The 16,088-nt window shown below is 60.0% G+C and overlaps 2 protein-coding genes across 2 annotated transcripts; one reads left to right on the top strand and one right to left on the bottom strand.

Moving 5' to 3' along the window:
• Positions 1–222: 222 nt before the first annotated feature.
• On the top strand, positions 223–7,813 carry CYBA (cytochrome b-245 alpha chain). The gene is made up of 6 exons (XM_007994335.3): positions 223–360; positions 3,194–3,263; positions 4,136–4,210; positions 4,478–4,561; positions 5,150–5,231; positions 7,524–7,813. The coding sequence occupies exons 1-6, from the start codon at positions 303–305 to the stop codon at positions 7,746–7,748; spliced, it is 594 nt and encodes a 197-aa protein (XP_007992526.3). The 5' UTR covers positions 223–302; the 3' UTR covers positions 7,749–7,813.
• Positions 7,814–10,512: 2,699 nt separating this feature from the next.
• On the bottom strand, positions 10,513–11,716 carry IL17C (interleukin 17C; the record flags this gene model as incomplete). The annotated part of the gene is made up of 2 exons (XM_007994485.3): positions 10,513–10,865; positions 11,364–11,716. Coding segments are annotated over 2 exons (612 nt in total), but the record flags the coding sequence as incomplete, so codon positions are not given.
• Between the last annotated feature and the right edge of the window lie 4,372 nt (positions 11,717–16,088).

Genomic DNA, 16,088 nt, shown 5'->3' with positions numbered 1-16,088 from the left:
GGGTCCCGGGCGTTGGGCAGGGGAATGTGTCGGTGCTTGAGAGCTGAAGCTGGGAAGCCCTGGGGAAGCGCGCTCCCCGCTGGGGCTGGGGCTGCCGAGCAGGGCCCCTCCTATGCCTCGGCGGGGTAGAGAGGGCGGGGACAGAAGGCTCCGGGGCAGCCCTGTACCCTACAGACGCAGGTCTCCGCCCAGCCGCGGTCACCTGGGGGTTTGGGGGCAGGGCCTGGGCGGAACGGGGTTCGGCCGGGAGCGCAGGGGCGGCAGTACGCGCCTACCAGAGTCCCGGCAGGGTCCGTGCCGCCATGGGGCAGATCGAGTGGGCCATGTGGGCCAACGAGCAGGCGCTGGCGTCCGGCCTGAGTGAGTGCGCAGCAGGGACGGTGGAGGCTGCAGCCTGGAGGGGTATCCCAAGACCCCAGCCGAGACCTCGGGCTACTTACAGGGCGGGAAGTGGGGTGCCAGGCGGGCCAGGGTCAGGCCAGGAGGGTGCGGGGAACAGGGGCGGCACCCTTAGGGCGCGGGCTGGAAGGAGTTCTGAGAACCCCAGCAGTCCCCTTGCAGACCCTGCGGAGCGCGGCGCCCCTCCCCCATTCCCTTCTCTCGGTCCCCCGACTCCGCGGAGGAGGAAGTTGCAGCGCAGGGGAAGAGGCGGTTCAGCCCTGGTGGTTTCCGGGGTCGCCGCCCCAAGCCCCCAAATGGGGGCTCTGGCCTGGGCGTCGGGAGAAGCTCCCCTGTCCCTCGGTAGCCAGCTGGGCTGCGAGTCGCTCTCCCTGGGTTTGGGGTGGGCAGTGGGCTCTTCATGCCCCGGGGCTCAGCCCTCCCCATCTGGAGTCTGCGCTGGAGGCGGCCTGGGATTACACGAGGCGCTGAAACCACCAGTGACGGCCCTGCCCAGCCCAGCCGCTCAGGCGCTCTGCTCTTGGGGTGGGATGGCACAGACCCCAGTCACCCTGCTGCGCATTTGCTCGGAGGTTCTGGGGAGGGCAGTAGACTCCATTTGGAAATGGACCCTCTCAGGACCAGAGCCGGGGAGTGTCGGGCCCAGGCCGGGTGAGGCTGGGTTCAGGCGGGGTCTGAGGGCAGAGGCACCAGTGCGGCGGCTCCAGGAAGGACCTGCACCCGGTGGGGAGGAGTGCCTGGGAAGGGCCTGCAGGCTGAGGGTGAGGAGGAGGGGCCCGCTGCCACCACTGCCCTGGGGCTCTGAGCGCCCTACTGGTTGTCTGGAGTGCCTGGCAGAGACCTCAGGGTGGGAGGCCTGAGGCGTGGGGCCCTGAAGCCTGTCCCACCGCCTGCTTCGAGTCAGCGGCCAAGAACTCGGTAGGTCAGTTTAGACAGCTCTCCCCAGAGCCGCCCCTTGAGACTATCACCCTGCCTGCCCCGCACTCCCTACAGAAAATAGAGGGTCTGAGGGCACCCAGCTGGGAGCCAGGAGAGCTGGGCTCTAGTCTGGCCTCCTGCTGAAACCCTCCAGGGGCTCCTGGCCCAAAGAATTAGAGCGGGACTGGACGCCCTGCGCTGCCTGCCCTGGCCTCCCAGCTCTCTGACCCCCTCCTCCAGCTGCCGGTCTTCCTTTCTGTTCCTCGATCTCCTGAGCTTGCCCCAGGGCCTCTGCACAAGCTGCTGCTTCTCAGAGCCTCATGGCTGTCTCATTTCTCAATTCAAATGTCACCTGCTTGGGGAGGTCTTTCCAGAGCTGCAGTCCCGGGAGGCAGCTGACCCAGAGAGAGTGGGGCCTTGACAAAGAGTCCCCCCCATACACAGCAGGTGCTCTGTAAATGTGGCTGGGTGCCAGAATACGTCCTCAGCCCTCCCTGGTGGCACCAGCGGCAGCTTTGCACCCTCTTTCAGATGGCAGGCTTGGGACCAGGACGGTCCCCCAAAGATGCAGGGACAATAGGCTGAATAGACCCAAGGACACTGCCCTCCCCTCCTCCAACACAGACAGGCAAACCCAGAGAGTTAATGTGTAGCTGGGCTCAAACCAAGGATAGGAAATCTTTAAACAAGACCATGTGGAGACAAAAACAGAATGGCTGGCAGGGCAAGGTGGCTCAATGCCTGTAATCCCAGCACTTTGGGAGTCTGAGGCGGGCAGATCACAAGGTCAGGAGATCGAGACCATCCTGGTTAACATGGTGAAACCCTGTCTCTACTAAACATAAAAAAAATTAGCCACGTATGGTGGCGTGCACTTGTAGTCCCAGCTACTTGGGAGGCTGAGGCAGGAGAATCACTTGAACCCGGGAGGCGGAGTTTGTAGTGAGCTGAGATCACGACACGGAATTCTAGCCTGGGCAACAGGGCAAGACTTCATCTCCAAAGAAAAAAAAAGAAAAATAAATAAAATAGTAGGAAGGACCAGGCGCCGTGGCTCACGCCTGTAATCCTAATACTTTGGGAGGCCAAGGCGGGTGCATTCCCTGAGGTCAGGAGTTCGAGACCAGCCTGGCCAATGTGGTGAAACTCCATCTCTAATAAAAGTACAAAAATCAGCTGGGTGTGGTGGCGGGCGCCAGTAATCCCAGCTACTCGGGAGAATGAGGCAAGAGAATCACTTGAATCCGGGAGGCAGGGGTTGCAGTGAGTCAAGATTGCGCCACTGCACTCCAGCCTGGGTGACAGAGCGAGACTCCATCTCAAAAACAAGAAAAAAAAATAGTAAGGGGGAGTATTGGACAATACCCCCCCCCCCCCGAAAAAAAAGGTGCAGAAATAGCCACATCAGACGAAACCAAAATTAAGGCGAAATAGCTGACGGGTTAAGAGGAACTCTGTATCAGGAGGAAAGAGACACCCCCAAGATGCAGAAACCACACTCGGCCTATTGGCTTTCAGTGCATCAAAGACTCATGGTGACAAGGGGTCCATCGGGGGTCCCAGAGCCCAGGGGCACAGGCCCACTGGGGCCTGCAGGTCGAGCCATCCCTGGCTGCTCCTGGGACCTAGAGCCCGGGCATGTCCAGCACCCCCTCCGCCAGCCCGTGCGTCACAGGCTCTGCTCTTCACCAGCGCAGAGGGGTGCCTCCTGGGGGTATCCCTGACCCTGTCACTGTGCTGTGGGGATGGGGATGGGGATGGGGATGGGGATGGGGAAGCTCTGGGTGGCCTGATGGCCCACAGGCGGTAGAGAAGGGGAGTGGCCCAGACCCCCAGGACGGGAGTCCCACAGTACCTGACCCACTTCTCCCCGCAGTCCTCATCACCGGGGGCATCGTGGCCACGGCTGGCCGCTTCACCCAGTGGTACTTTGGTGCCTACTCGATGTATCCTTCCACCTGAGGCTGGGGCGGGTGGGGAACGCCCAGGGCAGAGCCAGGGAACCACTTCACAGTGAGCTGTTCGCCTCCGCTCCCCGCCACCGCAGCCAGGCTGGGACACAGGGTGGGCTGTCCACGGGTTGGGCAGCCTAGGCCCCAGCAGCCAGGCTCCTCGCCTGGGCCATGTGGTGGTCAGCGGCAGACCCCGAGTCTGAGTCCTGGTGAGGGGTGGGCAGGGGGTGTCACCAGAGGGCCAGGGCTAGCACTGAGGCCTCCCAGTTGGACTGTTGGGATCCTGTCTGCCCCCTCCTGTCAGTCAGCCCCCTTGCCCGGCCCCTCCACCTCCTTTGCCACATCTCAGCCCAGCCCTACCTTGCGACAAGCAGCATTGGGCAGGGTGGTGGGAGGGCGGGCGTGGGCAACCCCGAGTGCCTGACCTATTGGAACCTCCCGTGGCTGCCTCCTGGCTCTGTGACCTCAGGCAGTGGCTGCCCCTTTTTTTTTTTTTTTTTTTGAGACAAGGTCTCGATCTGTCCCCCAGGCTGGAGTGCAGTGATGCAGTCATGACTCATGGCAGCCTCCACCTGGGCTCAGGCCACCCTCTTACCTCAGCCTCTGGAGTAGCTGGGACCACACGCACACACCACCACACCTGGCTGACTCTTAAATTTTTTGTAGAGATGAGGGTGTCACTGTGTTGCCCTGGCTGGTCTCAAACTCCTGGGCTCCAGTGATCCTCCTGCCTCAGCCTCCCAAAGTGCTGGGATTCCAGACGTGAGCCACTGTGCTCGGGCCCTTCTCTGTGTTGTCTTCAGTAAAGAGGGTTCCCTGTGGCCGCCCAGGCTGAGCTGGGCTGTTCCTTAACCACATGGCTTCAGCGTGGCGGGCGTGTTTGTCTGCCTGCTGGAGTATCCCCGGGGGAAGAGGAAGAAGGGCTCCACCATGGAGCGCTGGTGAGTCTCCCCCTCCTGCTCTGGGGTCTCTCCCGGGGCTGCGGGGCCAGGCGGGGCTCACGGGGTTGGTACGTGGAGCCTAGTTCCTCACTCAGAGGTTCCGGAACCAATTATTTGGTGCTTGTGGGCAAACCAAGGCCAGTGCCTGCCTGGTGTGTTTTCTGGGAGGGAAGAGGCCTGGGTGCCCTGGGGTCGTCGGCAGGGCAGCAGGGGAGTCCTGAGTGGGAGAGGCCCAGCCGCGCTGTCTCCCCTTCCTCCCTCCCCCAGGGGACAGAAGTACATGACCTCCGTGGTGAAGCTGTTCGGGCCCCTCACCAGGAATTACTACGTTCGGGCCGTCCTGCACCTCCTGTGAGTCCCCACCCTTCACCCCCGTCTCGGGCTCAGAGGGGCTTGGAGCCGACCCTCCCCCACTGTCCCACCGGCCGGGCTGCCTGGACAGAAGCCACCCCCCACTTACCTCGATGTTTTTCCAAACAAAAATTTGGGTTCCCGGCTCTGGCGGGGCCCCCGGAGTCCCTGGGGCCCGTGTCCGCTGTCTAGTGTGCAGGATTTGTAAGGATCCTCCCCAAACCTGAGTAGCTGCGATCCTGTCTGGAGTTAGCAGGCCCTGCTGGGGGCTCTTGCCTGGGCTTCCCAGTAGGGTGGAGGGTTCCGTGCTGTGTGTCTGGTGGTTGCTGCCGGCCGAGGCCAGGACACCGGCACGGGGCTGCCCTGCAGCTGCTGGGGGTTCCTCTGAGCAAGTGCCCCCGAGCCGCTCGCGTCCACATCAAGGCCGAGAATACCCAGGACTGAAACAAGCCCTGGGCTGCGCACGTCCCCTGGGTCTGTGGTCTGCCTTGTCCTGAGACTTTGTGGCCTTGGCTCCCAGACCTGGGGCTCCATTCCCCTTTCTGAGTGCCCTTCTGTGTCCCTGCCTCCCACCCCTCACTCCCCCAGGCTCTCGGTGCCCGCCGGCTTCCTGCTGGCCACCATCCTCGGGACTGCCTGCCTGGCCATCGCAAGCGGCATCTACCTGTTGGTGAGTGGCGCCCTCTGAGGTCAGCCCCAGCCACCCCCACCCCCTGCCCTGACACCCTCGGACGTACGTGGCCCTTGAAGCCAGCTCTGTAGGCTGAGCCGAGGCTGGGAGCAAGCGCGAGCCCGGGCGTGTGCTCACAGCACCGCGGGGACGCAGCAGTTGCCGCTGCCGTTTTTGGCACGTCTCGTGTGTTGGGTCATTTCCCTGCATTTCCTCATCAACCCGCACCACGGCCCTGGGAGGGGTACTGGTGTCCCCACTTTACAGACAAAGAGGCGGAGGCTCAGGGAGGTGCTGTGGCTGACCGGGGGTCATGCAGCCGGTGGAAGGTTGTGCCTGGGCTTGGGTCCATTTATCAGGCTTTTCTCACCTAAACCCTATTTGTGTTGATTCGTGGGCGGTGCCAGGATGCACGCAGTCACCCAGACGTTTTCTTAAACTGCCGACACCTGGGTTTGGTTTAGGAACACAGCAGCCTGTTAGAGGGCTGCCCATCCCATGGGATACAGTGATCGTTCTGAGAGGCCAGGGATCAGTGGGAGGCCAGGGCGCAGCCTGGCCAGGCCTTGGGTGAAATGCCCTCTGCCTACCCTGGGCCCCGGAACAGATGGCTGCAGGCCACCTCGTACTGCAGGGGTCTCTGAGTGGACACAGCCCTCAGACTTTGTTTATTTAAATCCTTTGGTCCCTAGAGGCGAGTCCCTCCTGCCCACAGAGGCAAACGCACACTAAACCAAACCCAGGTGCCGTCAGTTTAAGAAAATATCTGCATGACTGCGTGCATCCTGGCACCGCCCACGAATCAGCGCAAAGTGTGTGTGTGCTGTTAAATGTGCAGTACTTTCTGTGTGTGCCTTCCATGTATGTAAGTGGAGTTCTGTTTCAAGGCTCATTGACCTGCCACGGGCCTCTCAGGGCTCTCCTTTAGAATCCCTTCCTCTTGCCAAGCGCTCGTCTGGGCTATTGCTTTGTTCTCCAGGGGCCACCCACATGCCCCCTGGCTCCTGCTACCACATACAGCTAGCGGCTCCTGGAGACCTCAGTAGGAATTCCTTGTGCTAAACCCAGAGAGGAATTGCTGGGTCAGGCATCAGCCTCTGTGCCGTTGACCCTGCTGGGCTCAGCTGCTCCCCAGCAGACAACCTACCACCAGCCGTGCCGGCCTCATCGCCTCCACCTGGCGCACAGGGCTTTCTCCCACGCTTGGCAGTTCCACAGCATGAGGCTGGCCGTGCGGAGCTTGGACTCGCTCTTCTCTGACTGTGGATTTGCGCTGTTGGAGTTTCTTCTCCCTTGAGTTGCCTATTCATATCCTTTGTCCATTTTTCTATTGTGGTTTTGTCTTTTTCTTAAGTTGCAGGAATTTCACGTATTATTTTAGCTACTGAGCCTTCCTAACCTTTAGACACTGTGAATGCCTTCCTGCTTTCTGGTAAGGGTCCGTTAACTTGGCCCGTGAAGTCCTTCACTGCACTGAAGAACAGAAGTTTCCCTGTTTACTTGCTCTATGGTCTGTGCTTTGTAAAAACACCTTCCCCTGGCCCGGGGTGCTGTGTTCACGCTCCTGCATTTTCTCCTATCAGCCTTAGAGGTTTGCTCTTCAGGACGGAATATTTCCGTTTTGGGGTTAGGTAGGATCATAGATGTCCCGTTTCTCTTTCTGCTTCATGACGTATATGATGTGACATATTTTTCTACCGGATATTGTGGAATAGAAGATGAAAAGCACACACTCCCGGGTCCACTTGGCCTGTTGCAGTGGAACCTCCGGGCATGGGCCCAGGAGTCTGTATTTTTAGTAAGCCAGTGGAATCCTGCCTTCTTCAAGCTCTGCCCCTGACCCCCATGTGCAGAAATGCCTGGGCACCCTTGGAGGGCTGCCGGCCAGGGTGGGTGAATGGCACCCACCAGACGGAGCCGGGCCTGCGACTCTCCTGGGCCACCCCTCCTGCTGGACCTCAGGCGTGCCTCCCTGCCCTTGGCTCCCTGCCTTGGCGCCTTGGGAGGAGAATTTAGGTGCTGGAATTTACATCTGGGAGTGTCCACCAGGGGATCTTCCAGAAGCCCAGGGGTTCCTGCCCTACTCCTGGCATGAAGAAATAGCTTGGGTTGGTGTCAGGCCGACCCAGGTCCTGGCTGTGTGGCCTCCTGCCATCACTTCTCTGAGCGGCAGTCACACTATCCCTCATGGGATTCAGACTTGAGCCCATGTCCCGGGGCCCCTGGCGGGGTGGGCCTCCAGGAAGGGAGGGCCGGCTTTGGGGCGCGGCCCAACCCCTCAGTGCCCCGCAGGCGGCCGTGCGCGGTGAGCAGTGGACACCCATCGAGCCCAAGCCCCGGGAGCGGCCGCAGATCGGAGGCACCATCAAGCAGCCGCCCAGCAACCCCCCGCCGCGGCCCCCGGCGGAGGCCCGCAAGAAGCCCAGCGAGGAGGAGGAGGAGGAGGCGGCGGCAGCGGGGGGACCCCCGGGAGGTCCCCAGGCCAACCCCATTCCGGTGACCGATGAGGTCGTGTGACTTCACCCCGGACCTACCTGCCCTCCTGCCAGGGGCGCCCGCAATAAACGCAGCAAAGCCCGGAACGTGCACCTGAGCCTCTGCCTGGGGCCGGTGGGCGGGGCCGGGGTAGCGATGGTTCCCGAGGCCTGGGCAGGCACCCCGTTTCCTGCCGGCCTGGCCGCATTCCAGTTTCATTAGCATCAGCATCGCCTTCCTTGTCAGCAGCACATGAAATCCCAGGTACTGTATATTCCACGAAATATAGTACGTGGGGATTCCAGGTGTGTGCCTCCCTAGAAAGGTCCTCCCGGGCCTGGAGGAGGTAACGGAGTCCACCCTTGATATCTGTCCCAGGCCCTGCAGGCCCTCCACACCTAGCGCCTCCCTAAGGGGCTTGGATTCCAGAGGAGGCTGCTGGCATTAAGTGAAAAGGGAACAGGGCGGGAGCCACGTGGTGAGCCTCTACCCAGCGCCTCTTTTCTGTAGACACTGGTGAGGCTGGTGGCGGATGCACCCTTGTTTCCCCCCACACTGATGCTGGGGGGCTCTCCAGCTGCCCAGGACACTCAGGCCGACTTGTGGGGGGCTTCTGGCCACTCCTGCTCCTCACTTGTGCGGAGGCTGTGGCTGGTTGCACATGCACCTGCCCACAGGTCCTCACCACCACCCCAGCCAGGTGCCCTCAAAGCTTTGCCGTGCATCAGCCACATCCCCCACCGCTGGGCTCTCACCAAGCCAGGGTTCTCTGTTCCCGGGGCTTTCAGAAGCCGCCCCCCACCAGCTAACACAGCACCACGCAGACGTCTCAATCCAGCCTCGTCTCAGCTGTCCGCCCAGATCACCAAGCTTCAGGTCACCCTGGAAACCCCCACATCCCCACGTCCAATCCTGGCCCAAATCCAGACCCCAGCTATGTGGGCCATCCCCACCCAGGCCACCTGCCATCTCCCGCTCTTCTCTCACCCCCTGAAACCATCCTGACGCTGCCATTGAAACCCAAAACCCCACCTCAGTGCCTCCAGCTCAGAACCCACAGGCTCAGCTCCCTTCAGTGACAGCCACAAGCTTCTGATGGCCCCATGGCAGACACAATCTGCACCCAGCGCCCTGCCCTGCCCCACCTCCCACCGTCCCCCTCTCACCTGGCGTCAGCCACACAGGCCACTGTCTGACCCTCGGACACACCCAGCACGTGTCTTCTCAGGGTCTCTGCATGGGCTCTTCCTGCTGCCTGGAGCTATTCCCTGCATGGCTGCCTGGCTCCTTCCTGCTCCCCTTCAGGTATTCAAGGCCTCCCTGACCGTCTGCTCAGAACCGCAGCCCCTCCCCCAGAGCCTCTGTCCTGGACCATTCACAGACTAAACACCACTTGTTCCATCAGTCGCCAATGGGGCAGGAGGGATTTATTTTGACCATTTTGTTCTCAGCCTGTTCCCAGTGCCAGGCACCTAGTAGAAACTCAATATGGCTGGGTGCGGTGGCTCATGCCTATAATCTCAGCAGTCTGGGAGGCCGAGGTGGGAGGATCACTTGAGCTCAGGAGTTCGACATCAACCTGGCCAACATGGCGAAACCCCGCCTCTACTAAAAATACAAATACTAGTTGGGTGTGGTAGCGCACGCCTGTACTGGGAAGCTGAGCTTGGAAAATGGCTTGAACCTAGAAGGTAGGGGTTGCAGTGAGCTCAAGTCACACCACTGCCCTCCAGCCTGGGCAACAGAGCGAGACCCTTTCTCAAAAAAGAAAAGAAATGTGTTGAATGAAAATTCTACCGCCTGAAAAGGCCACCACCTCCAGGAAGTCTTCCCTGAGGCCTCCTCCTCTGGGGGTCTGAGTGGAGTCCCCCACCCCCATTTCCAGGCACCTGGACACAGTAGGTGGGTGAGCCAGGGAGCCAGGCAGGGGAGGGGCTAACAACTGCCCAGCAGTTCCACGGCAATGTCAGCCCTCAGGGCTGGGGGCCGAGAGACTGAGACCCTGAGACTGTCACAGGCCTGGGTCCCCTTTCCATGACTGAGGCTGCTCACCCCAGGGTCCCTTAACTAAAATCTCCAGCAGAGCCTGGGCCCCAGAGCCTGGCTAGTTCACCTTTAGGGAGGGCGCCTTGGTCTTGGCTGTTGATCCGACCCACAGACACTTGGGGCCCTGCCTTGAGCTGACAGCCCTGCAGTTCATCCTCAGAGACTCTTGCCTGGGGGCCGAGATGGTGCCCCTAGGCGCTCACATCATTACAAAGCACAGGGCTCAAGGCTCTGCCTGGGGAAGGAGGCTCATTCCTGTTCCCAGGGGTATCCTCCGGGGAGACACTGTGGGCAGAGCAGGGACACCTGTGCTCCCCCGTGCTAGAGCTCAGTCCCACCTGCATGCACTGCTCGCTGCTGCATAGACCTTTCTGAAAGGATGCCCCAGAACTGGGTCCGTGGCTGGCCTGGGCCAGGGCTGAGCGGGAGAATGTCGCATTGAATGTTGGCCTCTGGGGATGTGTTCATCAGTTTAATAACAAACATACACTAAAATAGTTGTTTAAGAAACAGGGGTACTTCCAAGAAGGTTGGGGAGAGGGAGCCTGGGGGGCCTGAGGTCAGTGATAGGGTGAGGGAAGCCGGGAGCGGGGTGGGGAGCCAAGGTACAGGTGGCCGTGTGACAACTTTTCTGTGGCTTTAAGGGCTGGAAGAGGTGCTGAGCTCCTTCTACCCCCAACTGCTGAGGCTGGAAATGGGGAGAACAGTGGGGGGCCGTCCTCCAGACACGGGGGATGCCTGGACCCCAAGGGTAGTGTTGGGGTAGGCATATAAATAACAATAAATACACATAAATAGGGGGTGCCCCCTGGGGAGCTCATTTGTCCAGTCTAGGGGCTCCACAGCCTCGGTGGTCACACTGACCGGGGCAGCACGCAGGTACAGCCGACAGGCACGCGAATGAACTCGGTGTGGAAGGCGAAGGCCCCGGGCGTGGGGAGCCCTGAGCCGTCGCGGGAGCAGGGCCGGCGGCGCAACACCAGCAGGCTCTGGAGCAGCCGCACGGAGTTGAGCGCAGCTGTCTCGCGGCCGGTCCGTGGGTCGATGCAGCCTCTGCACAGGCACTCGGCGAAGGCCAGCTTTTGTGGATAGCGGTCCTCGTCTGTGTCCACACTGCGGGACAGGGCACACAGTGAGTCTCTGGCCCTACGCTTGCCTCCTTGAGGCTCCTCTCCCCTCAGGGCCCCTCCCTGGTGCTCAGGATGGGACCTGAGGCAGTGAGGGCCGAGCCGCACAGGCTTGGCGTGCAGTTGGGCTCCTAAGTGATGGTAATCCACGTCTCCCCAGGGCGCTCCAAGAGCACAGAGCAGGGGCCGGAGGCCTCTAAAGCTTCCCTCCCACTTCACCACCCAGCCCCACTTCTGCAGGAGCTCAGGGGAGGGGCCCAGAATTTCCCCCAGGGGACCCTGGCCACCAAGGACAGTGGCAGGCAGGGCATGACTGCAAGAAGCAGCTCAGCCGCCCAGGTCAGCAGGGCCGGAGGGACGGAGCTCAGGTGGCCACGCCCACTTGACAGGGGAGAACCACCAAGGCCCAGAGAGCTCTCCAGGCAGTCAGGGCCCTGCCAGGGGAGGGGCAGCCCACACCACAGCAGGATCCCCAGGCCCTCACCGGTATCTCCAGGGTGAGATGGAGCGCTGGTGGGTGTCTGCCTCCAACACCTCCTCTGGCCGCAGCACCGGGCACTGGGTCGCAGCTGAGGGCCTCTCATGCCTCCTCCTGTGGCCTGCTGCCTCCAGGCTGGACACCAGGGCTACAGGCAAAGCCTGCCCCCACTTCGCACCTCGAGCCAGCAGGTGTGGGGGGGCCTGGCCGAGGGGCAGTTCCTCAGCTGAGTAGCAGTGTGGGGTCCCATGAGTGTGGGGGTGCCCCCTGAGGAAGGGGTCATGGTGGGCCAGGCAGGCATGCAACCAGGTCAGAAACAGGAGGCCAGGGAGGAGCTGGTGAAACAGGCAGGTGGGTGGTTAGGGGGTGCCCAGGGCAGGGGGCACCTCACTTCCACCTCAGCTTTCCTTGTTCCCAGGGGAAAGATGGAGTACAGCCCTCGCTCTATAGATGGGGAAACTGAAGCCCAGAGAGGCTAGCCTTTCAGCCCAAGGCACCCAGCATGCCAGGACTCCGAGGATCTGTAACTGCCTTCCCCTACCCCCAGACTGAGGGGTTTCCCAGAGCCCATCCCAACACCCTCATCCCAGGGTTCAGAGAACCCCACCCCAGCCCTTCCAGGCCAGGCTGTGCCATCCAAGTGGCAACCATCCAAGTGGCATGTGGAGAGGCTCACTGTCATGGTGGTGGCAGCAGGGCAGGCCGGGCTTGGAGTGGCCTGTACACTTGGCGGCAATCCCACAGGTGCACCTGGCCATGCACCTGGCAGCAGCCGCTCTTATACCTGAGGCCACACCTGGGGGAAATTCCGGCACCACTTCCTTCTCGGGAAGTGCCCAGCTGGGGCACTTCCTTCTCTGGTCCCCGCAGCCCCCACCTGCTGTGCATCAGGACACAGACATGCAAGGAGCCCTCGGGGAGCTCCATCCTGTTACTCCCCTCCCCCGAGAGACTCTGCCCAACCTGAGCACCTGCCCAGGGTGCTGCCTTGTCTGACATTCTCAAACTGTTTATTTTTTGTTTGTTTGTTTGTTTTTCTTTTGAGACAGGGTCTAGCTGTCACCCAAGCTGGAGTGCAATGGCGCTATCTCAGCTTACTGGAACCTCCACCTCCCAGGTTCAAGCGATTCTCCTGTCTCAGCCTCCCGAGTAGCTGGGATTACAGGCACCCACCACCATGCATGGCTAATTTTTGTACTTTTAGTACAGATGGGATTTTGCCATATTGGCCAGGCTGGTCTGTGGCTCCTGACCTCAAGTGATCTGCTTGACTTGGCCTCCCAAAGTGCTGGATTATAGGAGTGAGCCACCGTGACCAGCCTTGAACCTCCTATAAGAGGGTTTCTGCTTGCGTATCCGTCCGCACCTTGCTGATTCAACTTGTAGGTTTTCATCTGGACCTGATGGTGGCGTGGCGCTTTTGTACCCTATACAGTTCTCCTCCGTCCCCTGCTGGTGGGTGCTGAGGGTGGTTCAGTGTTTTACCTGAGATGATCAAGATCAGGTGAGGCTCACGTGCCCCCTTCACCAAGGTGGGAGAGGTCCCAGAGGAGATGTGGAAGCAGGTCTTCAGGTCTCTGTTGGGCTTCTGTGTTTTTTTTGTTGTTGTTGTTGTCTTCTGAGCTAGCATCTCGCTCTGTTGCCCAGTCTGGAGTGCAGTGGCGCAATCTCGGCTCACTGCAAGCTCGGCTTCTCAGATTCACACCATTCTCCTGCCTCAGCCTCTTGAGTAGCTGGGACTACAGGTGCCCACCTAGCTAATTTTTTGTATTTTTAGTAGAGACAGGGTTTCATCGTATTAGTCGAGATGGTCTCAATCTCCTGACCTCGTGATCTGCCCACCTTGGCCTCCCAAAATGCTGGGATTACAGGCATGAGTCACTGTGCCTGGCCCAAGCTTCTGTGGTTTTACTGAGAAAAAGTTCAAGCTAAAAAGTCTGAGTTGGAGGTGTGAGGAGGTGTGAGGAGTGAGGTGTGAGGTGTGAGGAGTCAGGAGTGAGGTGTGAGATGTGAGGTGTGAGGAGTGAGGTGTGAGGTGTCAGGAGTGAGATATGAGGTGTGAGGAGGTGTGAGGTGTGAGGAGTGAGGTGTGAGGTCTGAGGAGTGAGGTGTGAGGAGGTGTGAGGAGTGAGGTGTAAGGTCTGAGGTGTGAGGTCTGAGGAGTGAGGTGTGAGGAGGTGGGAGGTGTGAGGAGTGAGGTGTGAGGAGTGAGGTCTGAGGTGGGAGGAGTGAGGAGTGAGGTGTGAGGAGGTATGAAGTGTGAGGAGGAGTGAAGTGTGAGGAGTGAGGTGTGAGGAGTGAGGTGTGAGGTGTGAGGAATGAAGTGTGAGGTGTGAGGAGTGAGGTGTGAGGAGTGAGGTATGAGGAGATGGGAGATGTGAGGAGTAAGGTGTGAGGAGTGAGGAGTGAGGTGTGAGGTGTGAGGAGTGGGGAGTGAGGTGTGAGGTGTGAGGAGTGAGGAGTGAGGTGTGAGGAGCGAGGGGTGAGGTGTGAGGAGGTGTGAGGAGGTGTGAGGTGTGAGGAGATGTGAGGTGTGAGGAGTGAGGTGTGAGGTGTGAGGAGGTATGAGGGGTGAGGAGTGAGGTGTGAGGTGTGAGGAGTGAGGTGTGAGGAGTGAGGTGTGAGGAGGTGTGAGGTGTGAGGAGATGGGAGGTGTGAGGAGTGAGGTGTGAGGTGTGAGGAGGTATGAGGGGTGAGGAGTGAGGTGTGAGGTGTGAGGAGTGAGGTGTGAGGAGTGAGGTGTGAGGAGTGAGGTGTGAGGAGCGAGGGGTGAGGTGTGAGGAGTGAGTGAGGTGTGAGGAGGTGTGAGGTGTGAGGAGTGAGGTGTGAGGAGTGAGGTGTGAGGAGTGAGGAGTGAGGGGTGAGGAGTGAGGTGTGAGGTGTGAAGAGTGAGGAGTGAGGTGTGAGGAGCGAGGGGTGAGGTGTGAGGAGTGAGGTGTGAGGAGGTGTGAGGAGGTGTGAGGTGTGAGGAGGTGTGAGGTGTGAGGAGATGTGAGGTGTGAGGAGTGAGGTGTGAGGAGTGAGATGTGAGGAGTGAGGAGTGAGGTGTGAGGAGGAGTGAGGTGTGAGGTGTGAGGAGTGCGGAATGAGGTGTGAGGTGTGAGGAGTGAGGTGTGAGGAGTGAGGTATGAGGAGGTGTGAGGAGATGTGAGGTGTGAAGAGTGAGGTGTGAGGAGTGAGGTGTGAGGAGTGAAGAGGTGTGAGGTGTGAGGTGTGAGGAGTGAGTTGTGAAGTGTGAGGTGTGAGGAGTGAGGTGTGAGGAGGTGTAAGGTGTGAGGAGTGAGGTGTGAGAAGTGAGGTGTGAGGTGTGAAGTGTGAACAGCATACATAGGAAGCTTTATGTAAGTGGGGCCAGGCGCTGCCTTTGGCCTCCTTGCTCAGTGAGGCTGGCTGGGGTGGGGGTGCTGGAGGTGCCTTTGTTTCCCTGGAAAGGGGACAGCTGGGGCCAGAGCTTGGGAAGTTTTGAATGCCAGGGGTTTGATGTCATCCTGAGGCAGGTTCCCCTGGGGTCCCCAGGGCCCCTGGCCACACCAAAAGTGGGGGAATCTGTCCATCCTGGTTCCCTCAGCTTCAGGGTGAGGGCGGGAGGGAGGGTGCTTCTGTGTCCCCAGCCTTTCCTCCCCTGCCGCAGTGCAGATGTGTCCCACAGAGGCGTCCTCTAAGCTTAAAACCTCAGTCTCAGGCCGGGCGCGGTGGCTCAAGCCTGTAATCCCAGCACTTTGGGAGGCTGAGATGGGCGGATCACGAGGTCAGGAGATCGAGACCATCCTGGCTAACACGGTGAAACCCCGTCTCTACTAAAAAATACAAAAAAAAATTAGCCGGGCGAGGTGGCGGGCGTCTGTAGTCCCAGCTACTCGGGAGGCTGAGGCAGGAGAACGGCGTGAACCCGGGAGGCGGAGCTTGCAGTGAGCTGAGATCCGGCCACTGCACTCCAGCCCGGGATACAGAGTGAGACTCCGTCTCAAAAAAACAAAAAACCTCAGTCTCTCTGAACACAAAAGCCCCCAAGCGGGTTGGGGCTGAGGCAGCACTGGGACCCCTGGGCCTTCCAGTACCTCCTCTTGGCCACTGTGTGGCTCTTGGCTTATCTGCCATGGGCCTCTGGGGGTGAAGGAGGCCATGCTCCAGGGTTAACAGTCTGGGAAGAATCAAAGATTGCTGGAGTCCCGGGGGCTGCTCCTCCCTATAGTGCCTCTGCCCACCTACCCTCTGCTTGCATACCTCCTATGATGGGGAGCTCACTATCTGTGCTGGTTTCCTAGGGCTGTGCTAACCATGCACCACAAACTGGGGGGTGTGAAATGGCAGAAGTTTATTCCACAAGGCCGTGGAGCTGGGAGTCTGATATCAAGGTGTGTTCAAGGTTGGGTCCTCCTGGAGGCTCTTTGAGCCCTCGGTTTCCCGGGCTTGCGGCTCCTCCCGTGGCCTCTCTGCTGCATCCGTCTTATCCTCTTCTGTGGTTTATAAGGACATGGGTTGTTGGATTTAGGGTCCAGTCTAAATGATAATCCCTCCCACCTTCTCAGGACATGGGACCTGTCTTAACCCAGGACGGGGCATCTCAAGATCCTTTCCCTAATTACATCAAAGCAAAAGCCCCTTTTCCAAATGAGCGCACGTTCACAGGTCGGGTCAGGCTGCGGGAGAGCCTTTTCCAGGACACAGCAGGACCCGCTGCATCCCCAGCAGGACAGGTGCTCCTGTGTGGGTTGTCTCTGCCTTAGGCTG

Source organism: Chlorocebus sabaeus, chromosome 5, assembly GCF_047675955.1.
Source record: "Chlorocebus sabaeus isolate Y175 chromosome 5, mChlSab1.0.hap1, whole genome shotgun sequence".
In the NCBI taxonomy this organism is placed as follows: domain Eukaryota; kingdom Metazoa; phylum Chordata; class Mammalia; order Primates; family Cercopithecidae; genus Chlorocebus; species Chlorocebus sabaeus.
The sequence above is the reverse complement of the archived record's forward strand: the minus strand, read 5'-3'. Positions and strand labels throughout refer to the sequence as shown.